At 41.1% G+C, this 26,840-nt stretch overlaps 1 protein-coding gene across 2 annotated transcripts in view; it reads right to left on the minus strand.

Annotated features, from left to right (window-relative positions):
* The window catches only part of LOC117517143 (inactive dipeptidyl peptidase 10-like), a 243,568-nt gene extending 221,035 nt beyond the window's left edge, over positions 1 to 22,533 (minus strand). Inside the window, exon 1 of one of the 2 annotated variants that reach the window (XM_034178076.1) lies at positions 22,179 to 22,533. In XM_034178076.1, coding sequence (XP_034033967.1) covers positions 22,179 to 22,238 — 60 coding nt within the window. In that variant the 5' untranslated portion in view covers positions 22,239 to 22,533. The remainder of the gene's footprint in view (positions 1 to 22,178) is intronic. The other variant, XM_034178064.1, reaches the window with a different exon arrangement.
* Between the last annotated feature and the right edge of the window lie 4,307 nt (positions 22,534 to 26,840).

Genomic DNA, 26,840 nt, shown 5'->3' on the forward strand with positions numbered 1-26,840 from the left:
TATGTCATTAATCTGCTTCGAGGAGAGGCACGCGCCTGGGCTATGGCGCTCTGGGAGCAAAACTCACGGCTCCTAACGTCATACGCTGGGTTTGTAAGGGAGTTCAAACAGGTTTTTGATCATCCCAACAGAAGCAAGACCGCTTCGAGCGTGCTGCTGTCAATGAGACAGGGGCGCTGCAGTGCAGCCGAGTATGCAGTCGACTTCCGCATCGCGGCTGCGAGGTCCAGCTGGAATACCGTTGCACTCCGCGCCGCCTTTATAAACGGACTGTCTCCGGTCCTGAAGGAGCATCTGCTGGCTAAGGAGGAACCGCAGGATTTTGACGGGCTTGTCGACCTGGTTATACGCTTAGACAACCGCTTAGAGGAACACCGTCGGGAGCAAGGCGGGGGGCGTGACCGGGCACGAGCCGTCCCTCTTCCTTCCGGGTCCGAAAGGGTGCCGTCGTCCCCACGCTCCACAGCCAGAGGGCCCCGTGTGGCAACAGCTCCCCCTGCTGCCGAAGCTATGGACACGAGCAGGGCCAAAGTGAAACCAAATGACAGATAAAGGAGGCTGGCCCGCGGGGAGTGTTTTTTCTGTGGCTCTAGTGGTCATATACAGAGGAACTGCCCCAAACGGTCAAATGACAAACGCCCGTCACTTAGAAACTGGGCTAAGGGTGGGCCATAACACGCACGCGGGGAAGCCCCGTAGATCCGCACGAATCCCAGTCACGATCCTTAGTGAGGAGTTAACCCTTCACGCCCCAGCACTCGTAGACACGGGGTCGGAAGGGAATCTGCTGGACAGCAGATGGGCAAAGGAAGTAGGGCTCCCTCTGGTGGCTCTGCCTTCACCTTTGAAGGTACGGGCACTAGATGGCACCCTTCTTCCATTAATCACACACCAGACACAGCCCGTGACATTGGTTGTGTCTGGGAATCACAGGGAGGAGATTGTGTTTTATGTAACACCTTCTACCTCCAGAGTGATTTTGGGTTTTCCATGGGTGTTGAAACACAATCCCCGGATTGATTGGCCGTCTGGGGTTGTGACGCAGTGGAGCGAAACCTGCCACCGGGAGTGTTTAGGATCCTCGGTTCCACCCGGTGTGACAGCTAAAGAGGAGGTCAAAGTCCCCCCCAATCTGACGGCAGTACCGGAGAAGTACCACGATCTTGCTGACATCTTCAGCAAAGATCTGGCACTCGCCCTTCCCCCGCACCGACCATACGATTGCGCCATCGATTTGATCCCGGGCGGTGAGTATCCGTCCAGCAGGCTGTACAACCTCTCACGTCCAGAACGCGAATCAATGGAGACCTACATGCGGGACTCCTTAGCTGCCGGGTTGATCCAGAACTCCACCTCCCCGATGGGCGCGGGTTTCTTTTTTGTGGGTAAGAAGGACGGCAGACTCCGTCCATGCATCGATTACAGAGGGCTGAACGAGATTACGGTTCGCAATCGATACCCATTACCTCTGTTGGATTCGGTGTTCATGCCCCTGCATAGAGCCCAAATATTCAGCAAACTCGATCTTAGGAATGCGTACCACTTGGTTCGGATCCGGAAGGGAGACGAGTGGAAGACGGCATTTAACACCCCCTTAGGTCACTTTGAGTACCTGGTCATGCCGTTCGGCCTCACAAACGCCCCCGCGACATTCCAAGCGTTGGTTAATGACATCTTGTGGGACTTCCTGCATCGGTTTGTCTTCGTATATCTAGACGACATACTCATCTTTTCTCCGGACCCTGAGACTCATGTCCAGCATGTACGTCAGGTCCTACAGCGGTTGTTGGAGAACCGGCTGTTTGTGAAGGGCGAGAAGTGCCAGTTCCACCGCACTTCTTTGTCCTTCCTGGGGTTCATCATCTCCTCCAACTCCGTCGCCCCTGTTCCGGCCAAGGTTGTGGCGGTGAGAGATTGGCCCCAACCAACAAACCGTAGGAAGCTGCAACAGTTCCTCGGCTTTGCAAATTTCTACAGGAGGTTCATTAAGGGCTACAGTCAGGTAGTTAGCCCCCTGACAGCCCTGACCTCCACTAAGGTCCCCTTCACCTGGTCGAATCGGTGCGAAGCCGCGTTTAGGGAGTTGAAACGCCGGTTCTCGTCTGCACCAGTTCTGGTGCAGCCTGATCCTAATCGCCAGTTCACAGTGGAAGTGGATGCCTCTCACTCAGGGATAGGAGCCCTGCTGTCCCAGAGCGGGGAGTCCGATAAGGTTCTCCACCCTTGTGCCTATTTTTCCCGCAGGTTGACCCCGGCTGAGAGGGACTATGACGTCGGCAATCGGGAACTCCTGGCGGTGAAGGAGGCTCTTGAAGAGTGAAGACACCTGTTGGAGGGAGCGACGATGCCCTTCACGGTTTTCACGGACCATCGGAACCTGGAGTACATCCGGAACGCCAAGCGACTGAACCCCAGGCAAGCCCGCTGGTCACTGTTCTTCGGGCGCTTTGACTTCCAGATTACATACCGCCCCGGGACCAAGAACCAACGATCGGATGCCCTGTCCCGGGTGCATGAAGAGGAGGCCAAGGCCGAGTTGTCAGACCCCACAGAGACCATCATCCCCGAGTCCACTGTCGTGGCCACTCTCACCTGGGACGTGGAGAAGACCGTCCGGGAGGCCCTGACACGGAACCCGGACCCAGGGACCGGCCCGAAGAACAAACTGTACGTCCCACCAGAGGCCAGAGCTGCGGTTTTGGACTTCTGTCATGGTTCCAAGCTCTCCTGTCATCCCGGGGTGCGCAGAACCATGGCAGTGGTCCAGCAGCGCTTCTGGTGGGCGTCTATGGAGGCCGACGTCCGGGACTACGTCCAGGCCTGTACAACCTGTGCCAGGGGCAAGGCTGACCATAAGAGGACTTCGGGACTCCTCCAGCCCCTACCGGTACCTCACCGCCCCTGGTCCCACATCGGCCTGGACTTTGTCACGGGCCTCCCGCCGTCCCAGGGCAACACCACCATCCTTATGATAGTGGACCGGTTCTCAAAGGCGGCCCACTTCGTGGCCCTCCCGAAGCTCCCTACGGCCCAGGAGACAGCAGACCTCCTGGTCCACCACGTCGTGCGTCTGCATGGGATACCAGCGGACATCGTCTTGGATCGTGGTCCTCAGTTCTCCTCCCAGGTTTGGAGGAGCTTCTGCAGGGAACTGGGGACCACCGTGAGTCTCTCGTCCGGGTATCACCCTCAGACAAACGGACAGGCAGAGCGGGCTAACCAGGAGCTGGAGCAGGCCCTCCGCTGCGTAACCTCCGCGCACCCGAAGGCCTGGAGCACCCATCTGGCCTGGATCGAGTACGCCCACAACAGCCAAGTGTCGTCAGCCACCGGCCTCTCCCCGTTTGAGGTGTGTTTGGGGTACCAGCCCCCATTGTTCCCACTTGTGGAGGGAGAGGTCGGTGTGCTCTCGGTCCAGGCCCACCTCAGGAGGTGCCGCCGGGTGTGGCGGACCGCCCATTCTGCACTGTTGAAGGCCCGAACGAGGGCCAAGGCCCATGCAGACCACCGGCGTTCCCCGGCCCCTGCTTACCAGCCCGGGCAGGAGGTGTGGTTATTGACCAAGGACATCCCGCTGCAAGTGGAATCACAGAAACTCAAAGACAGGTTTATCGGACCGTTTCCCATCCTCAAAGTCCTCAGTCCGGCCGCAGTGAAGCTAAAGCTGCCAGCTTCACTGCAGATCCACCCGGTGTTCCACGTGTCATGTCTCAAACCCCATCACACCTCACCACTCTGCACCCCTGGACCTGCACCGCCTCCTGCCCGGATCATTGACGGGGAGCCAGCATGGACCGTGCGTCGGCTCCTGGACGTCCGTCGTAAGGGTCGGGGCTTCCAGTATCTGGTGGACTGGGAGGGGTATGGACCCGAAGAACGCTCCTGGGTGAAGAGGAGCTTCATCCTGGACCCGGCCCCCCTGGCCGATTTCTACAACCGTCACCCGGACAAGCCAGGCCGGGCGCCAGGAGGCGCCCGTTGAGGGGGGGGTCCTGTTGTGTGGGCCGCTGAAGAGGAGTTACTGCTGGCCCACCACCACCAGATGGCGCCCTGCTTGGAGTGCGGGCTTCAAGCACGAGAGGGCGCCGAAACTAGTGGAGTGACAGCTGTCACATCATCAACACCAGCTGTCACTCATCTACGTCATCCTCCATAAAAGCCGGACTGCAACTCCACCTCCCTGCCGAGAAATCAGCTACCATTCAGGTAATTTTCTCTGCTGACTTAAAACATTGAGTAATAATCTGAACTTCTTTGCAGCCGTTTTCCTGTGGTGTTTTCCTTATCTGTGGGATTGGCGTTTGGTGTGATCAGTGACGGCTTCGCTTCACACCCCAACCAGATAAGTGATTAGACAGGAGCTGCACGAGTGTGTGATTGGAGGTGGAGGTGCTCCCTCCCAAAAGAACACAGACTGTGGGATTACTGAGTGTGCGAACTCACACTCATCAATACTGTTTCTGTTCTCTGCCAGCAGTACCGGGTCTGACTGCTGAAGACAGTGGCCACCTGGGGCGCAGGGCTTGGCGGCTCCGGTGTTCTTCAGATCCGTTGGTGGTGGAAGCTGTGTGGGATCCGGCTCTTCTCTCGCCAGACGTCTTCTGTCTTCGAGCCTGCCCACACGTCACCTTGTGTATAATTGACATTCCACAATATTGTTATTGTCTGTACTTCGTTGTGCGATTCACAACATTAAATTGTTACTTTTTGGCTTATCCATTGTCCGTTCATTAACGCCCCCTGTTGTGGGTCCGTGTCACGACACCTTCCCAACAAAAACATCCTAAAATTCTCTCCACATGCAAAACATTTTGCGATGACACTACCAGAGCTCCGTAAAAATGCCTGTTTTTACAAATAAAAAAAATGGTATATTTTACAAAAGCACATTTATCTGTAAACACCAACACATGACACACGTCACATTAACCTGTTGGTTTACATAATGAATGACTGAACCAATCAGTGTTTAGCAGAGGCACATTTTACCCAGAATCCTTTGTGATCTGTCTGTGTTTGTTACAAAACTTCAGAATTAGTGCATTATTCAACATTAAAAGATATGTTATATTTTAACTTTGTACAAATGACACAATTGACATTAATGGAGTTATTCTATTGGTATTAATATTACTTATAAATCAAAACCATAAGTCAGCATGGCTTTATTTTCCAAGACCTCCACCTGACCGGAGCGTTATGATTGGTAGAGAGCTGCATTTTGTGGCTGCTCCTTTTTCTCAGGCTGGTAAAAATGTTACCCAGCCTGAGAAAAAGGTTGTGACCTTGACCTTTCATTGCTTTTCATTGCCATTCATTTCATGGCATTGTTATTTTTGTAATTGGATATTCAACAAACAAAAACTTAGGAATCTGTTTCTCATTTGTTGTTCACAAAATAAAGGATGGGAAAATTGACAAAATTTGTGGGAAAATGTCAAAAAATGTCATTGACCTTGCCAAAAGGTCATGACCTTGACCTTCTACAGCAATGCTAATGTCATAATTGGGTTTGTCATACCCAAAAACATAGGAATCCATGTCTCACTTGTTGTTATACCATTTTACTTCACTATTTTGCATTGGTTCATCTGCAAAATTTTTCTCAACCTTAGATTACATTATGTGCCATAACTTGTAACTCTTGTCAGATGGCCATCATATCATTGAAAAGCTGAGATTTCAGGCTTTCAGAAAAGGTATGGTAGCCTTTGCCACTTTTTTGGTGACGACAACCCCTGTGGCTCACGGTCCAGGATGGCTCCATATCTGAAAATAAACAGTTAATTTAGAATATGTGTGCCAAATTCCATGCTTTTATCACAAAATGAACAATTGTTTTGCTATGCTGCCCCACTAGCCTCCTTTTTATGATCTATGGGACTTCAACTGGAGCAGAATCTCTTTTATTAATGATGCAGAAGTAGCATAGAATTATTTTTATGATGCTTTTCTTAAAATCATAAATATACATGCCCCCTTTCATAAATTTAGAGATACACGCTGAAACTATCCATGGTTTACCCCTCAGTTGTCCAGTTTAAATCATTTTACCTCTTTTATCAGAAAGGCTAAATCTCGTTTTTCCCCAATCAAAATGACCAACCTTAATGACCCCAACACTTTTTGGAAAGCAATAAAATCCTCATATAAGCCTGTAACCACGAATGAATTGCCAGCCTGCATTGTGAAAGATTCCGGTACTTTTACGTATCTTATCTTATACTTTCCCATAATGTCATTCCCATTATCTGGAATTCTGCTTATGTTCTCCCTTTACTGAAAGGAGGCGACTTCTCAGTTCTTAACAACTATCGTAGTTTAGCCAATGTCTGTGAAAGGTTTGTCAGCAAACAACTTAAATAATTTTTAGATACAAATAGTATTTAATCTCCATATCAGTCTGGATTTAGAAAACAGCACAATAACAGCTGCTATTAAGGTTGTAATTGACATTATCGAGGCACAGGACTGCAGGAAATATTGTGCAGCCCTTTTTATTGATTTGTCAAAAGGCTTTGACACAGTAGGCCATGTCACCTTGACAGAAAGACATCTGTAACACTGGCTTATCTGAGCATGCTACAGGCTGGTTTTCCAACTACTTGTCAGCCAAAACTCAATGTGTCTAGTGTTAGAAATAATAATAATAATAATAATCAGACATTTATCAATTGGTTTCCAGTAGGTAATGTACAGAAGCCCTGAAATGCTCACATCGCTCGCTAGATGACAAGAAAAGCTGCTCAAATGTCCGGCATGGTCTTGACTGTATATTGATTTGAGAAGTTATTTTGGTCCTGTATTATGGCTAATGTGACCATGGGGCAACAGCTATAATTGCATTTATAATAGCAGCAGATATTAGAGCGCAAGTTTTCATTTTAACTATCCTCTTACAGCAAAATCACTAGTTTGTTACAAATAAAATGTATGAGTGCAAAAACAAAAAAAAAGAAAAAATGCATACACTTGGAGTAGCAAAATAATGCCAACAACCGATTTTTTTTAATCATCAGCACACTGGTGCTGCAACAATTCCTAAAGAAACACAGCCAGATAGGTATACACTTTCCCATTACTCAGGGTTTTGTGTCAGCCCTCCATTAACATTAGGTGTTTGCTGTTGTCATGCGTGGATCTTGCATTATGAGTCATTTTCTAAAAGTTGATTCAGCTCTTGAAAATGAGACGATTCTGGCATGTGTTGAGGTGGGCTGCGGGGTATATTGAGAGAAGGATGCTGAGGATGGAGGGGAATAAGAAGGCCACAAAGGAGGTTTATGGATGTGGTCACATGCAGGTTGAAGAAGATTCAAGTACCACCAGTAGGTAAACGGTCCCATTCAAAATGTAGCAATACCATCACTCATATATGATGTAAGTTATCATAAAATGCAAGAATGCATTACACGCTGTAAATTCAAGGCTTGGATAAACTTAGTTTGAATTCCTATGGAGCTCTGCTGGAGGTACTCTGTTGATACCATGTACTTCCTAATGCAGCTGTCACAGGTGAGTGGAGCGCTCGCATAACATCCAAATCATTTGAGTTCAGTGACATTTACAGCCCTAAATGTGCATTATGTATGTCTGAGATAGTATAGTTTGCTTTTGTTTGAAGGACTTAAAATAACATGGGAAGCATGGGAAAGGGAAGTTTGGCGTCCCCTGCTGGAGCTGTTGCCCCCGCGACCCTATCCTGGATAAAGCGGTTGCAGATGATGAGGTGAGATTTAAAATGACAGAAGCTACTTAGGTAAAGACTAAGACGCTGCATGCATCACCGGTCTGGTAAAGTAAATGAGGATAAGGACAGATGAGACTGAATTAGTCATCTCCCATCGCGACTCTGACGCCTTAGCAACTCCTGATTGCTCCATTGTAACAGATGGCCGTGACAGCAGTGTTTCGTGTTGTTATTATTCAGTGATTGGACTGTCGCTGGGTTTCTGTACAGGCTGCAAAGCATCGGCTATCATCAAAGTCTGCTCAGTCTTGCATCGAAAGTTCAGCCCATGTGTCATTTCTTAACTGTTTTTGGTGATTTGAAGAAAATATACAGTGCTAATGGAAAGTCTCTTTCGTGAGTCAGAGCATAAGTGGGTTTTATTTATTTAAATTTTACGCTTGAGACAATTCAGACTTCAGTTAACAACACAATGATATATGAATTATGTAAAGTATAATTACATTGTAATTTTGTACATAATTATAAGTAAAAGTAAGCAGATTGTTCAAGGGCACTTCAAAGGGATTCAAATCAGATGGCAGACTTTACACCAGTTCAGGTTAGCTGCTGTCTTATATCTGCATAATAAAGCTTACTTGTATTTTGCTTTGGAGGTTTATTTTGGCTCAAGGGTTTGTCTTCCTTTGTTGATGCTGCTCGGCCACGCAGAGTGTTCTTGTGCAAGGGTTTCCCAGGACATCAATGTCAAGGGTTTTCGAAGATGCAGTGTCCTTAAAGCATTTATTCTGGCAACCTCAAATTTGGTGAAATGCCGATACATTTTGTTCAAGTTATCATGAACACAAGAATCCATACTCTGTTCAGTAAAGTGGCCGGTCCCTAGAGGGTCTTGACCAAAGCCATTTATTCCTAAATTCAAACTGGTCCAAAATACAGTAATTTAGGATGTCACCTTCAAATTGAATAAAAATGTTTTGTTTTGTTTTTTTGTACAGGTTATCATGGGTGCAAAAAAGTGTGATGTATGCATCACATGTGCACTAATGGAGAGCATTTCTATATCGCCCTTCTGGACTGATGGTCAGTAGAGGATAAAGAGAAACAATCAGGTTGCTGAGCAGGTGAGATGTGACATATGTTGTGAAAGTCTACAATGAGCTATTCCACGTCTGAATTTAGATTTATGGTGGAATGTAGCGTACATGTGGGACTTTGAGGATGTTTAACATGAAATCCCAACAGTATTTAATATAAAATATGAACAAAACTTATACTCTTGAAATATTGTTTGAGTTGCTTTTCTAATATCTACATAGAGGGCAATTAATTAAAAAATCAAAAACAGTCACAATGTCATGCATCACAATGTCAACAGATCGTCAGAATTTCAACACAGACACAAAAAGATTATAAAAATTTTTTGTTGTTTTTTAGAAGATGAGAATGAGTTGGCACTACTAGAGGTGACTCACTGCAAACCTCCATGTATGAAGATGAACACGCTCCCTCAGTTCAGTTCTTGTGCAAACAGGATTTAAATGATATATATATATATATATATACACACACACACACACTGTAAATGTCCTCAAATAACAAGTTACTTAGCAACAACCCACATGATTATAGCAGCAGCTGAAAATGCAAAGATAAAGTATGAGAGACAACAGTGCTCCAGTGTCATGATGGCAATAAAATACTATATATATATATATATATATATATATATATATATATATATATATATATATATATATATATATATATATATATATATATATAAATTGTGAGGAAGCCTACAATGGCTGACATGTCTTAAGCCACCTTGACACTTGCAAGAATTTGATCCCTGCACTGGCACAGTCTTGCGTGCCAATGAGTAAACTCATAAACTGTTGTAAACTGTGTGAGGTCCTGCGTGTAATGGCATGCCTTGACATGCAGGGACACGCAGTGTTTGCCAGTAGGTTGCACAATGTTCGCAACTAGTTCACACAAGTGGCAAGAAATTTATACTTGCCAGAAATTTTGAACACTTCAAAATTTTCTTTTCCCACTGGCATGCAGTCGTGCACATTTTCCAATAAATTTACTCATTGGCACGCAAGATTGCGTGCCAGTACAGGGATCAGATTTGTGCAAGTGTCAAGGTGGCTTTAACTCTGAAGCCTCTGAAGGCCAGAAACAGTGTAGATTTACAATCATCTAGAAATGTAATAAACTGCTGCAAACACATCAGCGTGTGTGTGTGTTTGTGTGTTTTTCTTCTAGTCATTCTAAACCAAAGGAGATTAAAGTCCATAAAAAGTGGATGGTCATGACAGTGAAGTATGTGTTGACTTTTACTTGTAACATGCTGTCTATAAATATTCTGCAGCTGGGTTTGCTGCACCCCAAATCACCTTACTCGCCGCTTTTACCAGCTTTGTCAGCCTGTTCTTACTTGACGCTGAAAGGCCACCATACAACCACAGTGCAAAATGTGATGATAGATTAATGAAACACTCATAAAACAAAGTCATTAAAACATTGTACACATTCAAAAATTTCATCTTCCTTAAACAGAAAAGTCACTGCTGGACGTTTTTTTGTTTTTTTTTGTTTTTTTTTTACAAACAGTATTCGTTTCAAAGCTCAATGTGTCATCAATAATGAGACCCAAGTATTTATAGTGAGTAACAACGTCAACATCCTTCTCGTGAAGGACAGTGTGTGTGACATGAGGCTGGATTCTATAAAAATCGCTAAACAGGTCTTGATTGATGAAAAATAATCCTTGCACCAAGTAATGAAGTCACTAACATTACGACCATGCTCAATTTTTTTTTTTTTTTTTTAATTAAAAGGCTCAAAATGACCATACTGTATCATCGGCGAAATTCACAAAATAGCTGTTCCCATAAGTACTCCAACAGTCTTCACAGGGCTTGACTTTTTTCCACATTTTATGTTACAGCCTTATTCCAGAATGGATGGAATTGATTTTTTTTCCCTCAAAATTCAACACACAATGACAATGGGAAAGTTTTTTTCTTTTTTTTTTTTTAAGTTTTTTGCAGATTTATTAAACTTAAAAACCTAAAGGCCTTGTCACACGCTGAAACACACTGGTGTACATCCTAATAAGCTGAGTTCCTCAAAAAATTTTGGGCATGCTGAAAATTTTCAACGAGTGCCAGCATGTGACTCATACGTCCCGCACATGCGGGACATAAGTTGTAGGTAAGTTATGTGATTGTTGGCACGCATTTCTTGAAATTTACTCATGAGTCTAAATCTGTCCATTAATGCTGGCCACTGATTGGCTGAAACCTGTGGTCCTCATGCGGACAGACTGTTTCATTCACACACGGAGTAAATCTGACCTGTTCATTTCAGTCCAATTCACCATCACAGATGGACATGACAGCTCCTGATTTTTGAAAATGACGTCTGAAAATACTTTAATTTGTGGCTGGAAATGTAACGTTTTAAAGCAAGTGCCTCGGTGGGTTTTCTGCTCCAGGTGCGTTTCTCATGCCGGTGTCGTGTGGTCTGATCACACAGAAGTGCTGTGATGATTTAAACTTTTAAAGCGCCGTTGCTGTCTGTGTGATCATCAGACAACCTGATCAATCAGGGTGATCACGCCTGATTAATGCACTGTTTAAAAATTTAAAGTGCCGTAGCTGTCGGTGATCACCATACTGACCAATCACACCGACAGAACACACAGCACTTTATTCAGATCACACCTGATCATAGTCGACTGGTGCTTTAAAAGTTTAAATCATCACAGCATTTCGTTATTCGGGTCTGTGATGACCTGATCAGGTAATCTGTTTCTGACCCACACCACACCGTTTAGTACTGACCTGAACCACTGGGTGGAAACAGGGCTGTCGGCATACACTGGCTAATCATCAAGGTGTGACAGGGCCTTAAGAAATTATATGTCCATACCATAGGTTTTCACAGTTTTTGCCATGAAGCTCAAAACTGAGCTCAGGTGCATCCTGTTTCCACTGATCATCCTTGAGATGTTCTGCAGCTTTATTGGAGTCCACCTGGGGTAAATTATGTTGATTTGATATGATTTGGAAAGACACACACCTGTCTACATATAAGGTCCCACAGTTGACAGTGCATGTCAGAGCACAAGCCAAGCATGAAGTCAAAGGAATTGTCTGTAGACCTCTGAGACAGGATTGTCTGTGCACAAATCTGGGGAAGGGTACAGAAACATTTCTGCTGCTTTGAAGGTCCCAATGAGCACAGTGGACTCCATCATCCATAAATGGAAGAAGTTCGGATCCACCAGGACTCTTCCTAGAGCTGGAAACACGTCTAAACTGAGTGATTTGGTGTGAATCTGTGTTTAAAAACACAGATTCACAAAACTAAAAATAAAACACACATACAATTAAATTAACACAGCACATAAAAAGAGAACATGTCACCTGTCCACTTGGTGTCAAAAGCCAGCTTAAATAAATAAGTCTTTGGCTTAGATATAAAAAGTGGTAGGTCAGGAATAGTGCATAAATCAAGAGGTATCTTGTTCCAGTCTGGGGCCAGCTACCGCAAAAGCACAATCACCCCAGAGTTTATATTTTAACCTATTTTAGTTAACTTGTAGCTGGAGCTTCATTGTGGGAACATCTTGAATATCTTGCCTGTAATATCCTCATCTGCTTTTGTCTGCTAAATTACCAGATGAGGAAATATTAATTAACAAATATTTTAATTACTGCTAATCTTAATGTAGCGGGATGAAGGTCCCGGGTCCTGATTGAAAAGGCAATCCCGCTAGCTTGGGTAATGGGGAATTCCCCTTTGGCTGACCTGGTAGAGGAATGGTCTTTAGTGCGAGCCGTCCAGGTTCAATCCCACCGCCGCCCCGGCCACAAATGTCCTGCGGTCACAATCTGGCATCACGAACAGGATGTGGGTAGTCACAGAACATGCTTAAATGCACCTGTGACTTCGGGACGAAGTCAAAAATGGTGAGGAGATATGTAGCGGGATGAAGGTCCCGGGTCCTGATTGAAAAGACGTTCCCGCTAGCTTGGCTAACAGGGCTTTCCCCTTTGGCTGACCTGGTAGAGGAATGGTCTTTAGTGCGAGCTGTCTGGGTTCGATCCCACCGCCATCCCAGTCACAAAGGTCCTACAGTCACATTAAGAATTTAAGTTACACTCGTAATGCAAATGTTTGGGTATTTTTTTAATCTAATTTGAAAGTGCAACATTTTTGTGGGTATTCTTGTCTATTATATTTGATTTTCTTCCTTTACACTGTATAAAATAATGTAATCAAACAATTTAGTGGCTGATATTCTGCTGAAAATACACTAATTTTGCCAAACAGAAGGACAAATTAATGCTCAGTGGGTAAGAAATATTCAGAATTCAGACCATTAACATGCATTTATTTTTATATTTTATGTCCTTAGCTATTTGCAAATATGTTTATACTTGTTTTTTGTTTGTTTGTTTGTTTTGTTTTTGCTTTACCAGCAGCTATGTTTAGATTTTACACCTCCAGAGCAGCACTGAACTGATATAAGATGCTGAGCGAGATGATTAACGCTGCCGTGAATCTGTTTGGAGGCTGTTTCCTTGTGACTTTTAAAATTAAGATTACCTCAGCTGCTATATGGGATGTTGGGTCGTAGCACAAACACAGAATTAGTCTCTGTCTCCTTAACGCCCACAAACCATGTGCTTAAATACTTCTATTGCAAATCCTATTTCTTTCTTTCTTGCTACTGGGAATTATAGAGGAATTTTTGCATGTTTGTTTTTTAACAGATAGCAACAACAAAAACATTCATTAACAGCACAAGTATTATTTCAGTATTTCAATCTGTTTTATATTGTGAGAGCAATTAGAAAATTGTGCAGGGAGAACGGGAAAAGTGCAAATTTGCAAACATCTTAAAAACTGCAATCATTACACTAATATATGTAGTGCAATTAATCAATTTAAATTTTTAAGAAATTTGCAAAAAAAAAAACAAAACAACTTTTTTATGTCATTATTGGGTCTTGTGATGGGAATTTTGATGGGAAAAATGGATTTACTCTATTTTGGAATAAGGCTGTAATTTATATTTATTAAAAAGACATTGCTTGACTTAATCTTGAAAGCCACTCAGCGAACACAAACCTCTGCCAAGCTGGTAAGGTTCCATTTTCAGAAAAGAAGCTTGTATAAAGTGCCCAAGGCATTTTCTGTTAAAAGCAGACAACAGACTGATTCCTATGCATTTTGACCTGCCGAGACCAAAAATTGCTGCTGGCATGCTGTATCTTTACCTCCTCACCCCCTAATTTGCATAAAGCAAAATGGCCACCAATTACATCAAAATTTCCACAGTTTTGGTTGTATATGTACTATCAAAGCAAACTAAACATCAATTTCTATGTATTTTAACCTGCTGAATTCAAATAGTGTTGGCAAGCTATATCTTTATCCCTTCACCCCTAATTTTCATTAAACAAAATAGCTGCTCATTTCATGAATCTTTTCAAAAGTCTGCTTGTGTTTGCATTAGAAGAGAAAATAAAACTTCTATTTCTATGTATTTTGACATGCTGAGTTCAGTTATTGTTGTTGGCCGCCCTCTTCATCAAATTTGTCAGACGTGTGGTGTGATTGGTGTGTATTACTACTCCTTCACCCCATAATTAGCAAAAATAAAAAATAATGAATTTAGTGACTGGCTGGTATTGTTATCACTAAAAATTAAATCATCTTTGATTTGACCAAGGCAAGCAAATGAGCAAAATGAAGTAAAAAAGAATGATAGTTTGACATGAAACACGTTTCTTGGATAAATAAGCATGTCTCTAAAGGTCAAACGTGGGTAAAACTATTCTATCTATCTAGTAATAGTGTGGTTACGTAAATAATACAAATGTTCCTTAAGTCTAACATGAACATTAAACTACCTGATACATAATACAAACAGTCTAACGTGAACATTGAAAACAGCACTAATGTATTGTAATGCCTAACCGTAATGCTACACTAATATGAAGACTACAATTTTATACATAACAGTATATACATAGATCAATTTCTACATTGACAGAAACATACTAATGCCTGGTTCACATGGCAAAATAACTATGCTGATATCGGACCCGATTTTCCCCTTCTGACAATCTTAAGGATGCCCCGGCTATTGTGATGACGCTAAAGAAAATCTTATCAAATATGCCTGCTGTGTGTGGTGCTCTAGTCTGCTTGGAAGGACGTCAGGACTGTTCAGACCTCAAATCATGGATATTCAACATGTTGGATTGTCTTGGCCCGATATCCCAGTGTGTGGTGTCCCCCAACCACAAACAAGCACGCAGCCTGCTGAATGTGACTTATACCAAATCAGAAAGCGACATAACGTACGCATGGAGCAGAATCCAAAATCAAAACGGCTGTTATGGCGCACCAGAAAGTCCAGTGGTTGCGCTGTCTCCACTCCTTTAAACAATCCTTTGCTTCTTCCTCATCCACCACGTTTGTTTACTCTGAAGTCACGTTTAATCTGGAGAGGATTTGCGAGATTTCCTGTCTGACCTGGGAATGTTCGTGTGTGGTGCGTTGTCTTTACCGTATGGCTGCACACCGCACACTTTATGACCAAAACTGTAAGATCAATGTTTTTTGTTGTTGTTGTTTTTATCTTCATGTGTGTGGTCTCTCAGGTATTGGAAACTTACAGACAATTTTAAAATCTTGCCGTGTGAACCAGGCATAATAAACACAAGGGTTTATCCCTACTCAGTCTATGATGCATCCACATTGCAGCAGTTAGCATTTGCATGACCCGCAGCAAAGCATGCCAGATTTCCTGTATTTGCAGTGACAAGAGGAACATCCAGATGTGCAACGGCAGCTCACCAGTTGCCAGGAGGACTCTGGTATGTGGGGTAACGTGAGCAGAGTTGGCACTAACTGTCCATTTCTCCACTCCCAGCCCATGCCAACTACTGGGGGAACTTGAGGAAATGCTTTGTGTGCTTGCAGCCAAGTTGCTGCCTGATGATGGCTCCTTTTGATGTGAAGTTGTGCAGCATCAGTTGTTGGTGGCAAAAGCTCTTGCTTCACTCCCTTCTTGAACAGAGTGACCCTAGCACTGTTAGTGGTGTCATCGGAAGTGCTATACACAAGACATGTGAACTTCTTAGCATTTGCCTCGGAGTCCCTAGTGAGTGGTTCCTCTCCAAGGTTTGCTAGGAGCATCTTGTGCTCTCTGAATACTTTCAGAGCTGTCTTCTTCCATGCACTCACTGGAAGTTGAGTCACTTCCAGTGAGTGCATGGAAGGGCAGCAACAGCTTCACATCCTCATCATTCAGGGCAGTGGCTTAGGTGATGTCTTTGATTGGTATGAATTTTGGCTTCTTGCCCTCTGGTGTCGAAAGCAGTCACCCTCAGGTGTTGAAGCTGTATACATAATCTGTGCTGTACTGAGCAAATTATATAGGTTTTCACATAGTATTAGCATTATATTGGTCAGCATTTGTGATGAAATATGCATGAGAGTCATTCACATGCCATCAAGGAATGAATATAATGATACTGTGAATTTTAAATCCACAGGAGATGTTTTTCAATAGGCTAGTATAAGTAAGATTGACAAATACATACATTTGTAGGCCTGATTGTGCAGCAGAGGCATTGAGAAAAATTAGTTTTGTTATCAATTTCTTTTGTAGAACAAGCTTCTACAAAGTATGAAAACAGCAGGCGGCCATGTTGTTTCATGCATATTAGGGATGAAGGAGAGAAGATACAGCTTGCAAATAACAAACTATGAACTCAGCAGTTCAAATAACACAAAGATAAGAGTTTTCATTGCCTTTCTTGAGCAAAAACAAGCAAACTTTGGGAAAATGTGAAAAAACGGGTGCCCATTTAGTTTATGCAAATTAGGCAGTGAAGGAGTAGAGTTACAGCATGCTAACAACAATATTTGAATTCTGTACGTCAAAATACATAAGAATCAGCCGGTTGCTTGTTTTTAACAGAAAATGCCTTGGGTAGTCTACTTATCTGAAAATAGAACCTAACTAAAGCTGAACAATCCTTGAAGTTTTTCAGTGTTGTAGTTTACATGACCCGTGTCTGGATGTACATTTTATTGCAATATATATATATGGAGCCTTATATGAATATACAATAAATTTCACATGTTGACTGTTTATCTTATAAGTGTGACTGACAAGTTTAATCATAATCAGTGCATTACGTTTTGAGAAATATCAAAATGTCAAACAAATTCTGAATTTTGCTATGTATTAAAAACTGTCCATAATCAACACCACTCAACTCATAGAAAAAATTTAATAGGTTCTTCCTCTTCATGTCAATTTATAAAATGTTATCATTGCAATCACCTGTTAAAAGGGAGTTTTTCCTTCCCACTGTAGCCAAGTGCTTGCTCACAGGGGGTCGTTTTGACCGTTGGGGTTTTACATAATTATTGTATGGCCTTGCCTTACAATATAAAGCGCCTTGGGGCAACTGTTTGTTGTGATTTGGCGCTATATAAAAAAAATTGATTGATTGATTGATCACATGGTTGACCATAGTTAACTTCTGATTAATCCCAGTTAATCACACATTATCTTCAATAAAAGTGTAATTCTTATTTATTTTTTATAAATTAAAACAACAGATTTTTTTTATGTCTCATCAATGCCAATTTGTGCAGTGCTGCAGTAGAAAAAACTAGGATGCTCAGGGTAATAGTATGCATGATGTTTTAGATGTTAAAAATATATTTGTTATTATTATCGTTGTTGTTGTTTTTGTTGTATGCATAAAGATGTCATAAAGGGGGGTAGAGTCCTTTTAACCCCCCTTTGTGGCTCCGCACCTGTGCCTTGCCTGTGTAAACAGGAGTTAAACAGATGAAGGTGAGGAAAACTTGTTTTTTTTTTGTGTGGAAATCACTACCTGATTGGCTGGGAGGAAGGTAATATCACAGAAACAGAGTTGGTATGTGTTTGAAGCCAAGTGCGTTTTTACACTTATACTGTGAAGCTCTCAGCCTGTGACTGTGCCGTACTTGTGAAACAGAGCGAGTCTGCACTGTTTAAAGAGAGGACAACGGTTTTATACCATAGCAGATATTTGAACACTTATTAGGTGACGGGTTTAATTAATAGGATAGAGATTAATCAAAAACTGCCTTGATCGGGCATTTCATGATGAAAACTCTCAGGCTTTTGTTCTCCTGCAAAGATATGGGCATCGCCAAAACACTGTCCAGTGATCTTCCCAGGTTTTCACGATCTCAAAGGCTTGAAACAAATAAACCTCACAGTAAGACCTTTTGGCTGTTCCCTTGTTTTACTCTGCATCGCCACAGCAGATTCAAGGTGGGTATGCATGTTGATTTGGCACAGGTTTTACACTGGATGCCCTTCCTGACGCAACTCCACATTGCATGAAAAAAATGTGGCAGGGGTGGGGATTGAACCGGGAACCTTTTGCACTGAAACACAGGGCACTAACCACTTGGCCATCTGCCTAAAAGAAGCAAACTTAATAACCTAAGCTATTAAATAAAATGCTGAAAAATGTCACCATCCAAATAAACAATCAGAAGACACAAAAACATATTGTCTGAAGTGGTGTTAAATATTTGTCTGTATCCACATTTGTTGTTTCAGTTAATTTCATGTTAAAATGTCCAGAGACTGAGAAGATAAGCTGTGTTTCACTTTCAGCACCAAGCAGCTTTGAGGTGGGTGAGTGTGTTTATCTCCGGCTTATTTATGAAGCAGCTGAAACCAGAAGGCAGGATGAGGGTGGATTACTGAGGCGTGATTCATGACACAACTTAAAGAGCACAGACTCAGTTATGCAAAATATTAGAAGGAATCCTTCAGATTACTTGATGTTGTTGCCGCTCCTGATTCTTTAAAGGACACTCTGATTTTTCTTTTTAAAACCGTTAGTCAACACAAGATACGAAAAGGTGTGTTGACAATTATATTGAATGATAAATCTTTGGAAAGAGTAATGCAACTTCTTCTTTGCATAAATTGCTGCTTCGTCCTGCCGTATTATTGCTATCCTGCTGCTGCAGGGCCACAGGATTGTACTGGATTAGATCTTGGCTCTTCGTCTCAGGGATGTGCTTGCAGCTCAGAAGTGCTTTGCATAAACCGCTAGCAAAAATGTAGCTCCTTAATGATTGGACCGTTCTTCCACTTGCTGTTGTCACTATGTCGGAATTTATTGACATCAGCAACAAAACATGGCGAGATCACAGGCAACACAACCGCACTTTCATCATCTGCACCGCTGCAGTGGGAGGAAACCAATTTAAAAAAAAATGAGAAACAGCCATTTCTGGATTCTCAATATAGAACAAACAGAAATAGTGAATGCCCCAGTTGTGAAATAAATAAATAACAACAAGCAGAATTTGTTGAATATCTGCGCCACCGTTGGTCCTATGTGCACAATAGTTTGTGGTGTGCGACCCATAAGTTTAGATGTCAGTGAAACTTTTACTTATAAACAGTTTTAATTTTATTTAGGGTATTGTAGAAAAATGCAATTAAATGAAAGATCTGGAAGAGCATATCTCTACTAAGGCTGCTTTAAAATACTGAATCTTTTATTGAAGCGATTGTTTCATTTACAGTTTTGATACACTGAATCACTTTCTTAAGCATCAGTTTATTTAGCATAATAAGTCATTTAAAACAGTAAATATTTCAGAAAAAAAATTATTTACTGATTTAATGCTTTAAAACAATGAATAGTTTTGTGGAAGAGTTGTTTCATTTACTATATTAAATGTTTAAAAACAGTGAATTTATCTGAAGCAATTGTTTAATTTCTCAAGCAACAGGTTCAATTAATGTTTTAATTGTTTTGAATATTTATTTTATGAAACAACTGTTTTAGTCAATGATTTAAGCAGGTTCAGAACAGTGAATAATTTTCTGAAGCAATTTTTGGTTATTTTGAGTCTTTCAAAACTGCAGACATATGTGTAGCAATTGTCACAAATAATTTGAATGTTTTCCACATTTTCAGAATAGTAAATTATTTTACGAAGTAATTATTTCATTTGTTATACTGAGTTTTTCAAAACTGTCAAGTTATATGAAACAACTGTGTTACAAGCATTTTGAAAGGTTATGTAATTTTCTAAATAAATGGTTTAGTTAGTGTTTTATTGTTTTGAACAGTTAATCATTTTCTGAAGAAACTGTTTCATTTTTACCTGAGGCCATTAAATATGGCCATCGGCTATTGCAAAGGCTTTGCGTCCGTCTGTCTGTCTATCTGTGCTCAGCATAAGTCCAGTCCTATTACTGCCACAGTCTTTAAATTCACAAAGAGCATTCTTGGGACACAGACCTTGGACAAGTTCAAAGATGGCTAACTTTTACATATTTCAAGAAGTATTTTAAGGGGTTAAAATGTTGCATTCAGTTTCAGTCTGTTCTGTTTTGTTTTTGAGTGGCGAGGCTGACGGCCAATCAGAATAGAGCTGCACCATGACGTCAGTGGCTTTTCTCTCCAAAATCGCTTTTTGTGTGTTTATATACGTTTCTCATATATTATGTAAAAGCTAGTGAGAACTAAACACTTCTAAAACTGAAAATGCTGTTAATGGAACCTAATAACATCTCTGAATTTATTTACAAGACATTTTGCGAACATTAGCATGGTGACATCACAGCCTGGTAGCAAGCTTTAAAACTCATTTGTATGTAAATATATCCTCTTTGTTATATATTATGTAAAAGCTAGCAAGAAATAAACAATTGTAAAACTGAAAGCGCTGTTTTCGTAACCTGATAACACCTCTGGAATCATTTACAAGACATTTTACAGACATTGGAGTGCATGTGTCTTCTGCTAACTCAAAGCTAACTTCCTATGGGGTACATTTGTGTCATTAACACCTGCAAATGCAGAGAAGGTGATCTACAAATATCCCTTGATTTGCACAACTTCCACTCTTAAAACATAAATATTGTTTTTGATTGATTGATAGAGAGGCTTTATTAAACATGTACAAATGGTATGTAAGGCAGTAGGATCTTAAACAACTGTAAATTATAAAGAACACAATGCTCATACTGCCAAGGGTATTTTAGCATTGTGTTATATTTTTATATTGAGTGTTTCTAAACTGTCACGTTATATGAAGCAACTGTTTAAATTAGTGTTACAAGCATTAATATCATTTCCTAAAACAGTTGGATTAGTTAGGTTTTTAACTATTGTTTTGAACAGTTAATCATTTTCTGACGCAATTGTTTCATTTGTTTGACCTGGTGTTTCAAAACTCTCAAGTTATATGAAATAATTGTTTTAGTGTTGCAAGCATTTTGAAGAGGTGTATAATTTCCTACAATAGCTGGTTCAGGTTAGCTGTTTTTGTTTGTTCATTTGATTGTTTTGAAACACTAATCATTGTCTGAAGAAATTATTTCATTTGTAATGTTGAATGTTTCAAAGCCATCAAATTATAAGAAGTAATTGTTTAATTTAGTGTTCCAACCATTTCCCAAAACAATTGCTTTAGTTAGGCTTGCTATTGTTTTGAACATTTGTTTCTGAAACACTTGTTTAATTTGTGTTTCAAGTGCCTGAAAACAGTTTAGTCATGTTTTAAGCAATTAGTTCTGTTATGTTTTCAATCATTTTAAAACAGCACATGATATTCACAAATATGCTCATAACAACTAATTCTCTTATATTTGTAAAAGCCTCAAATAGTGATGGTGAGGGTTTGAATCCAACATCCATCCCCCTAGCATCGCCTGTGAAATGGATCAGGTTTTGATTTAACAAGCCAACAAACATGTTGCTGGGAAAATAAAATAAAGTCTAAAAGTATAACATCTTTTAAATGGTTCATAAAAATAAAACACATTAAAAGCACTGTGTATCTGCCATTTCACAGATATGTTTTATTTCTGTATTTACTTTTTTTAATTTGCGTGACTGACAGCAAATTTATGTGTGCTGTGACATAAAAGTCAGGTTATTCACAGGTTTATTTTAATATTCAGACATTTAGCCAACACACATTTCTGCCCCTTTACAGTCTATATTAAGGGCAAAAAGGGAAAGTAGGAAAAAAATACAAACTAACTTTGCAGCCGATTATTTAAAAGCGTCCTTGAAAATGAAAAGTAAGACTGAAATATCTTTAATGATGATAGTGAAGCTTGAAAGTTTAGTGAATTTGATTAGTTTTGCTATAAAACTGATTGTGATCAGGATAAAGTTGGAAAAACTTTACATTTAAAAGCAAATATCAACACTTGGTGCTTCTTGCATGCAACATTCACAGAATATGAACACGCTGCCTGTTATATATGACTAAACACTCAAACTTTGTTTATATGCTGCTTACATTCTGTCAGATAAGCCAGAGCGGTGCCGTGGTGATAAAGGATGCAAGACAAAAAGGGATGGAATACCAAATGGGCACAGGAATAAATCCGTCCTACCTTGCTATCCTTGACTGGCTGACACTCGATCTGATGAGAGACGGACGCAGTTTGGTTCATTTTGGATGCGGCTACGCCGTTTCACAGAATATCCCTTTATCAGAGCACTAGGTTATTTCTGATGCATTCAGGCACCGTGAGGCACGGATGGCTGTAGTTTAGAGTTTCTTCTTCTGTTTCTTGGCTGACCCAAGTCTTGCTGATGCTAATAATACTGAGACCTGTGGGCTGCAGAGCGGCTCCACTGATCCTTCACCGAGCTTCGCTTTATTACTGAAGCATCACCACAGGCGACACATTTACATATGCAATATCTGTTTGCCCTCCTTCTTTGTTTCACCGGCTCTGTAAATGGATTAAATGCAACAAACAAAAGCCGTCCCTCCTCCCTCCCACTTTTCCCACTCAGGCCAGTATATGCTGCCTCATCACCACACAGCCGCTGAGAAACACTTCATACACCAGGACGTTTGCCAAACACTCCCACGTATCAAGACGCTTCTTGATCAGAATGCAAATTTCCTTCAGGCAGAGATATTGCAGGAGCTTGGGTTTGGGCTTTTTTACATTTCAGGCATTTTATTCGAGGAGATGTACAGTAAGTGTTTTGTGTGAAAGATATTTGTGTTCAGGAGATTTAATGCTGAGCTTGAACTTTTGTCCCTCCAGCTCTTCTGATGCACATTCTAACCTGGAGTGGAAGATTTGGTTTAAGGCTGTGATTCCTTATAGACGCCTTTACGGTGTCAAATCTTGCGCATAATCACGTTCTCGCTGGGGAGTCCGAGATTTCATTGTCAGTGTAAACAAGCGTTTGCGGCAACTTGTTTGCAACATTGCGCCGTTATGGAGGTGGGTTCAACCAAAATATGTATTTAGGTGTTTAACTAAGATAATCGTGAGTCTTTAATGTGAGTTTTATAAAAAAAAAAAATTTTTTTAAAAAGCGTGTTGCTATTAGGGTTCCTTAAGAAATGATTCGATCCATCGACATCATTAGCCTTTTTGCGTAATGATTTCCTTATCGGTCTTTCAGATTGGCCGTTGTTTTTGGGGGTGTTTGGAAAATGATCATTTCTCTAAATTGATTACAGACCCTGCAGCGGGTATGTATAATCAACCGTTTCTGCAGTACGGCTTTGCTTTGAACCTTGAACAACTGAAGCACTGCTTCAGTGTTCGATCTGCTGTTTTGTTTCTTTGTTTTATTTTAACTTTATCTTAATTTTTCCCCACTAAAACCCTAAAGAGCATATGTCTGAGTAATATTTGCCTTTTTTATGATAAGCTGACCTGTTATGGTCTTCTGAAACAGTTGACAGATGTATTTAATAACTTAAGAACGGGACAGATGCTAACGCGTTAGCATGTCTATGGCATTTTCAATGTTAAAGTTAGCATTAAGCTGAGCCATTATCAAGCCTCCCTCCCCAGCACACAAAGGATTCTGGGATACTCTAAAACCGTGACTAGATTCATGACTCAAAATCTAGTTTATTGTTATTGACAGTCTGTGTGGAAAAAAATGACGTAAATATCAGCTAAAGAGACGCCGGCAATTTTCAATCTGTCTCGGTTTTGCTGCATTTTAATTTTGTATCTTAAAGCCCACAGATATTATGTCATTTTTATCTGGTGTCACTATTTTCGTATAATATCCTGACCTTGAGCTTATGATCATAAGGTCTTGTGGGCTCATAGCCATGACATCCTTTTATGCACGGGGCAGTAAGTGAATATCACAAAAACTTGCAATGACAGGATAACAGCTCAGTGCACCAAGACAGTTATCTTTATGCTCATCAGCATTATTTGTCTTAAAAGAAAATATCTTGTGCACAAGATCCTGATTTGTTCCAAAAGGATCATAATGTTTTGCAGCCGGTCATAACTCATTCTCATGTGTTCCATTTCTACTTGGAAGTAAGAATTTCAAGCATATGGCCTCTGATGTCAGAATTCCAACTTGTCCGCTCGTTCAAACCCAACGTAGTCTGAGTTCACAACCCAACATGCCTGCCTGCAGCAGCAGCAGTAATGAAAGCTGTAGTTTTTAATGGTTTTCAGTACTTAGGGTTTTTTTGTGTCTAATTTAATAAACTGGGGACAAGCTGGTGCATGTGGACATGTTGATGCAGCATTTTTATGTGTGAAATACTGCATAAAATGTTGTTTACGAAGTGGTGCTGCAAATATTGGCTAACCCAGTAGATGTTGCAAACAGCAACTGTCTACCCCACGCTACAAACTGAGCGGTAAATGAAAAACAGTAATGTAACGAGGTACCTGTCCACTTCCACAAAGTCTCTTTGGTGTTTTCCACCAACATTTCTCAACATTGCAACCAGTGAGTCAAAACTTCCCACATTCTCAAGAAATGTTGGTTTCTCAGGATGCAAAAGATGGAGAACCACACCCGACTGTTGCTGCTTCTCAATCTCGTGTATGCATGCACACTCACACACACACACACACAAATCTTTCTTACCTGTCAATCTGGTCATGTTTTCTGCATAAATAAATTTTATCCATTCTTCAGCTCAAACAGCAAACCAGGGCGACTCTACACAGGAAGGGGGTGTTGGACGTGTCTCCCTACAGCAGCCCTAGATTAAAGGTCCACTTTTGAAGTCATTTTATTCATGGGCACTATTGGCCTTGTAAATGTAATTTCCACCACACCATTGCCTTACAATATAAAGCACCTTGGGGCAACTGTTTGTTGTGATTTGGCGCTATATACATGTGCTCTGATGTCACTGTTTATCTCCATAGAAACTACCCAAACAATCTTTCATACAAACTGTTTAAAGGGACATTACAGTGTTGTGGTGGAAATTACGGCAATAGTGTGGGACAACTACATTTTGTTTAAAAACAAAATCACAACAGTTGTATGACATTGAATACCCCAATTATGTTTTGATTATTTTACTGATATTTTATTCAGAGATATTTTAAAACATTAGAAAAAACGTTTCTTTACCATTCATTTTTATCATTGAAGATCAAAAGTCTGGGTGTGGGACAAGCACAAAACTGTTATGTGTCGACGCGGGTTGAGGAGCGGACCTGCGTCAGACGGAACCCAGCGCTAAAAATAACCAGAAAGCGGTTCCAATAACAAAACAATGTATTTATTACACCCATTAGTGCATAATAAAGTGCAAGAACTTAAAAAGCGTCCCTCTGGAGGAGTGACTGTTGGCACGCTCTCCAGCGCCCGTAAGGATCAAAGCCCGGCGCTCCTGGACTCACTACCACCGCCAAACACCCCCCAGGTGGACACGACAAACTGACTCTCTGTGAAGCAAAGAAGAGGTGAGGTAAGTCAGCAGTTACAACAATATCTTTCAAAAGACACACGCTATCAGCAACACATTCAGGTCTGTATCTTTTTTAACTTTATGCAAATGAGCAGCTTCTCACAACAGGTGGAGGATCAATTATCCGCACGCCACAGCAGTGAGAAGCAAGCTGCACCATTCTCATCACAATTCAAGTATACTGTGTAACAAAACACCAAGTTACTATCAACAATTAGTCAAATACTTAATCACCTTTGATGTGTGCTGACAGCATGTGTCCTCACCCTTCCTTGCTTCACGGGCTCGATGTGTCAAACCCAGGCGCGGTCCTCAGCGTCTCACAAACGAACATCACAAGGTCGGGTTCCCGGCAGTTCTGCTTGAATCACACATGCCTTAAATGCAGAACACCATCCAATTATCTGCTTCAGCTGAAAGTCTTTAAGGTTGCATGTGAGCACCAGTCACAGGTGCTACACATGATGTTGATGAGGGTGAGGACTCTTCAGCCAGCACCTTCTCCACAGACAAATCAGTTTCCATGCCACCTGAAGAGCAAAGAAAAGAAAAGAACACCAAAACATCCAGCCACACCCCCCAACACACAACAAAAACAGCAATATTTGCATATAATGATGCTGAAAAAAGGTGAAAAAGTCATCATAGACTACTAGAATAAATTTCTTAACACACTTTCATTGTAAAGATAACTATAAGAGTGTGAAATTTCCCCTTTTTTCTGTTTTTCATACAATATGATCAAAGGACATAATAAGTGCCCGTAGTCTAAGAATCACCCTCATACTCTTACTGTTACTAATACTACTTAATAATAATAATAATAATTTCAACAACTAAAATTCAGCAACTAAATTTTAGAAGGAATTTATGTTTGAAAAATGTTAGAAAGAATTTAATATTTATATTAAAGCAAGTATTGGCAAAACGGCTTATTTTCATGTTGAGATGGTGGGGGGGGGGGTTGTCGGCAGCTTCTGAAAGTAACAAAGTAACTAGTAATCTAACTTAGTTACTTTTAAAACTGAGTAATCACTAAAGTAACTAAGTTACTTTTTCAAGGAGTAATCAGTAATTGGATTACTTTTTCAAAGTAACTGTGGCAACACTGTGTGTGTGTGTGTGTGTGTGTGTGTGTATATATATATATGTATATATATGTATATAGTGTGTATATATATATATATATATATATATATATATATATATATATATATATATATATATATATATATATATATATATATATATATATATATATATATGTATATATATGTGTATATAGATAGATATAGTAACACTGTACTCAAGTCTTTGAGGCATCGAGCCTATTTTC

Source organism: Thalassophryne amazonica, chromosome 1 (assembly GCF_902500255.1).
Source record: "Thalassophryne amazonica chromosome 1, fThaAma1.1, whole genome shotgun sequence".
NCBI classification, from domain to species: domain Eukaryota; kingdom Metazoa; phylum Chordata; class Actinopteri; order Batrachoidiformes; family Batrachoididae; genus Thalassophryne; species Thalassophryne amazonica.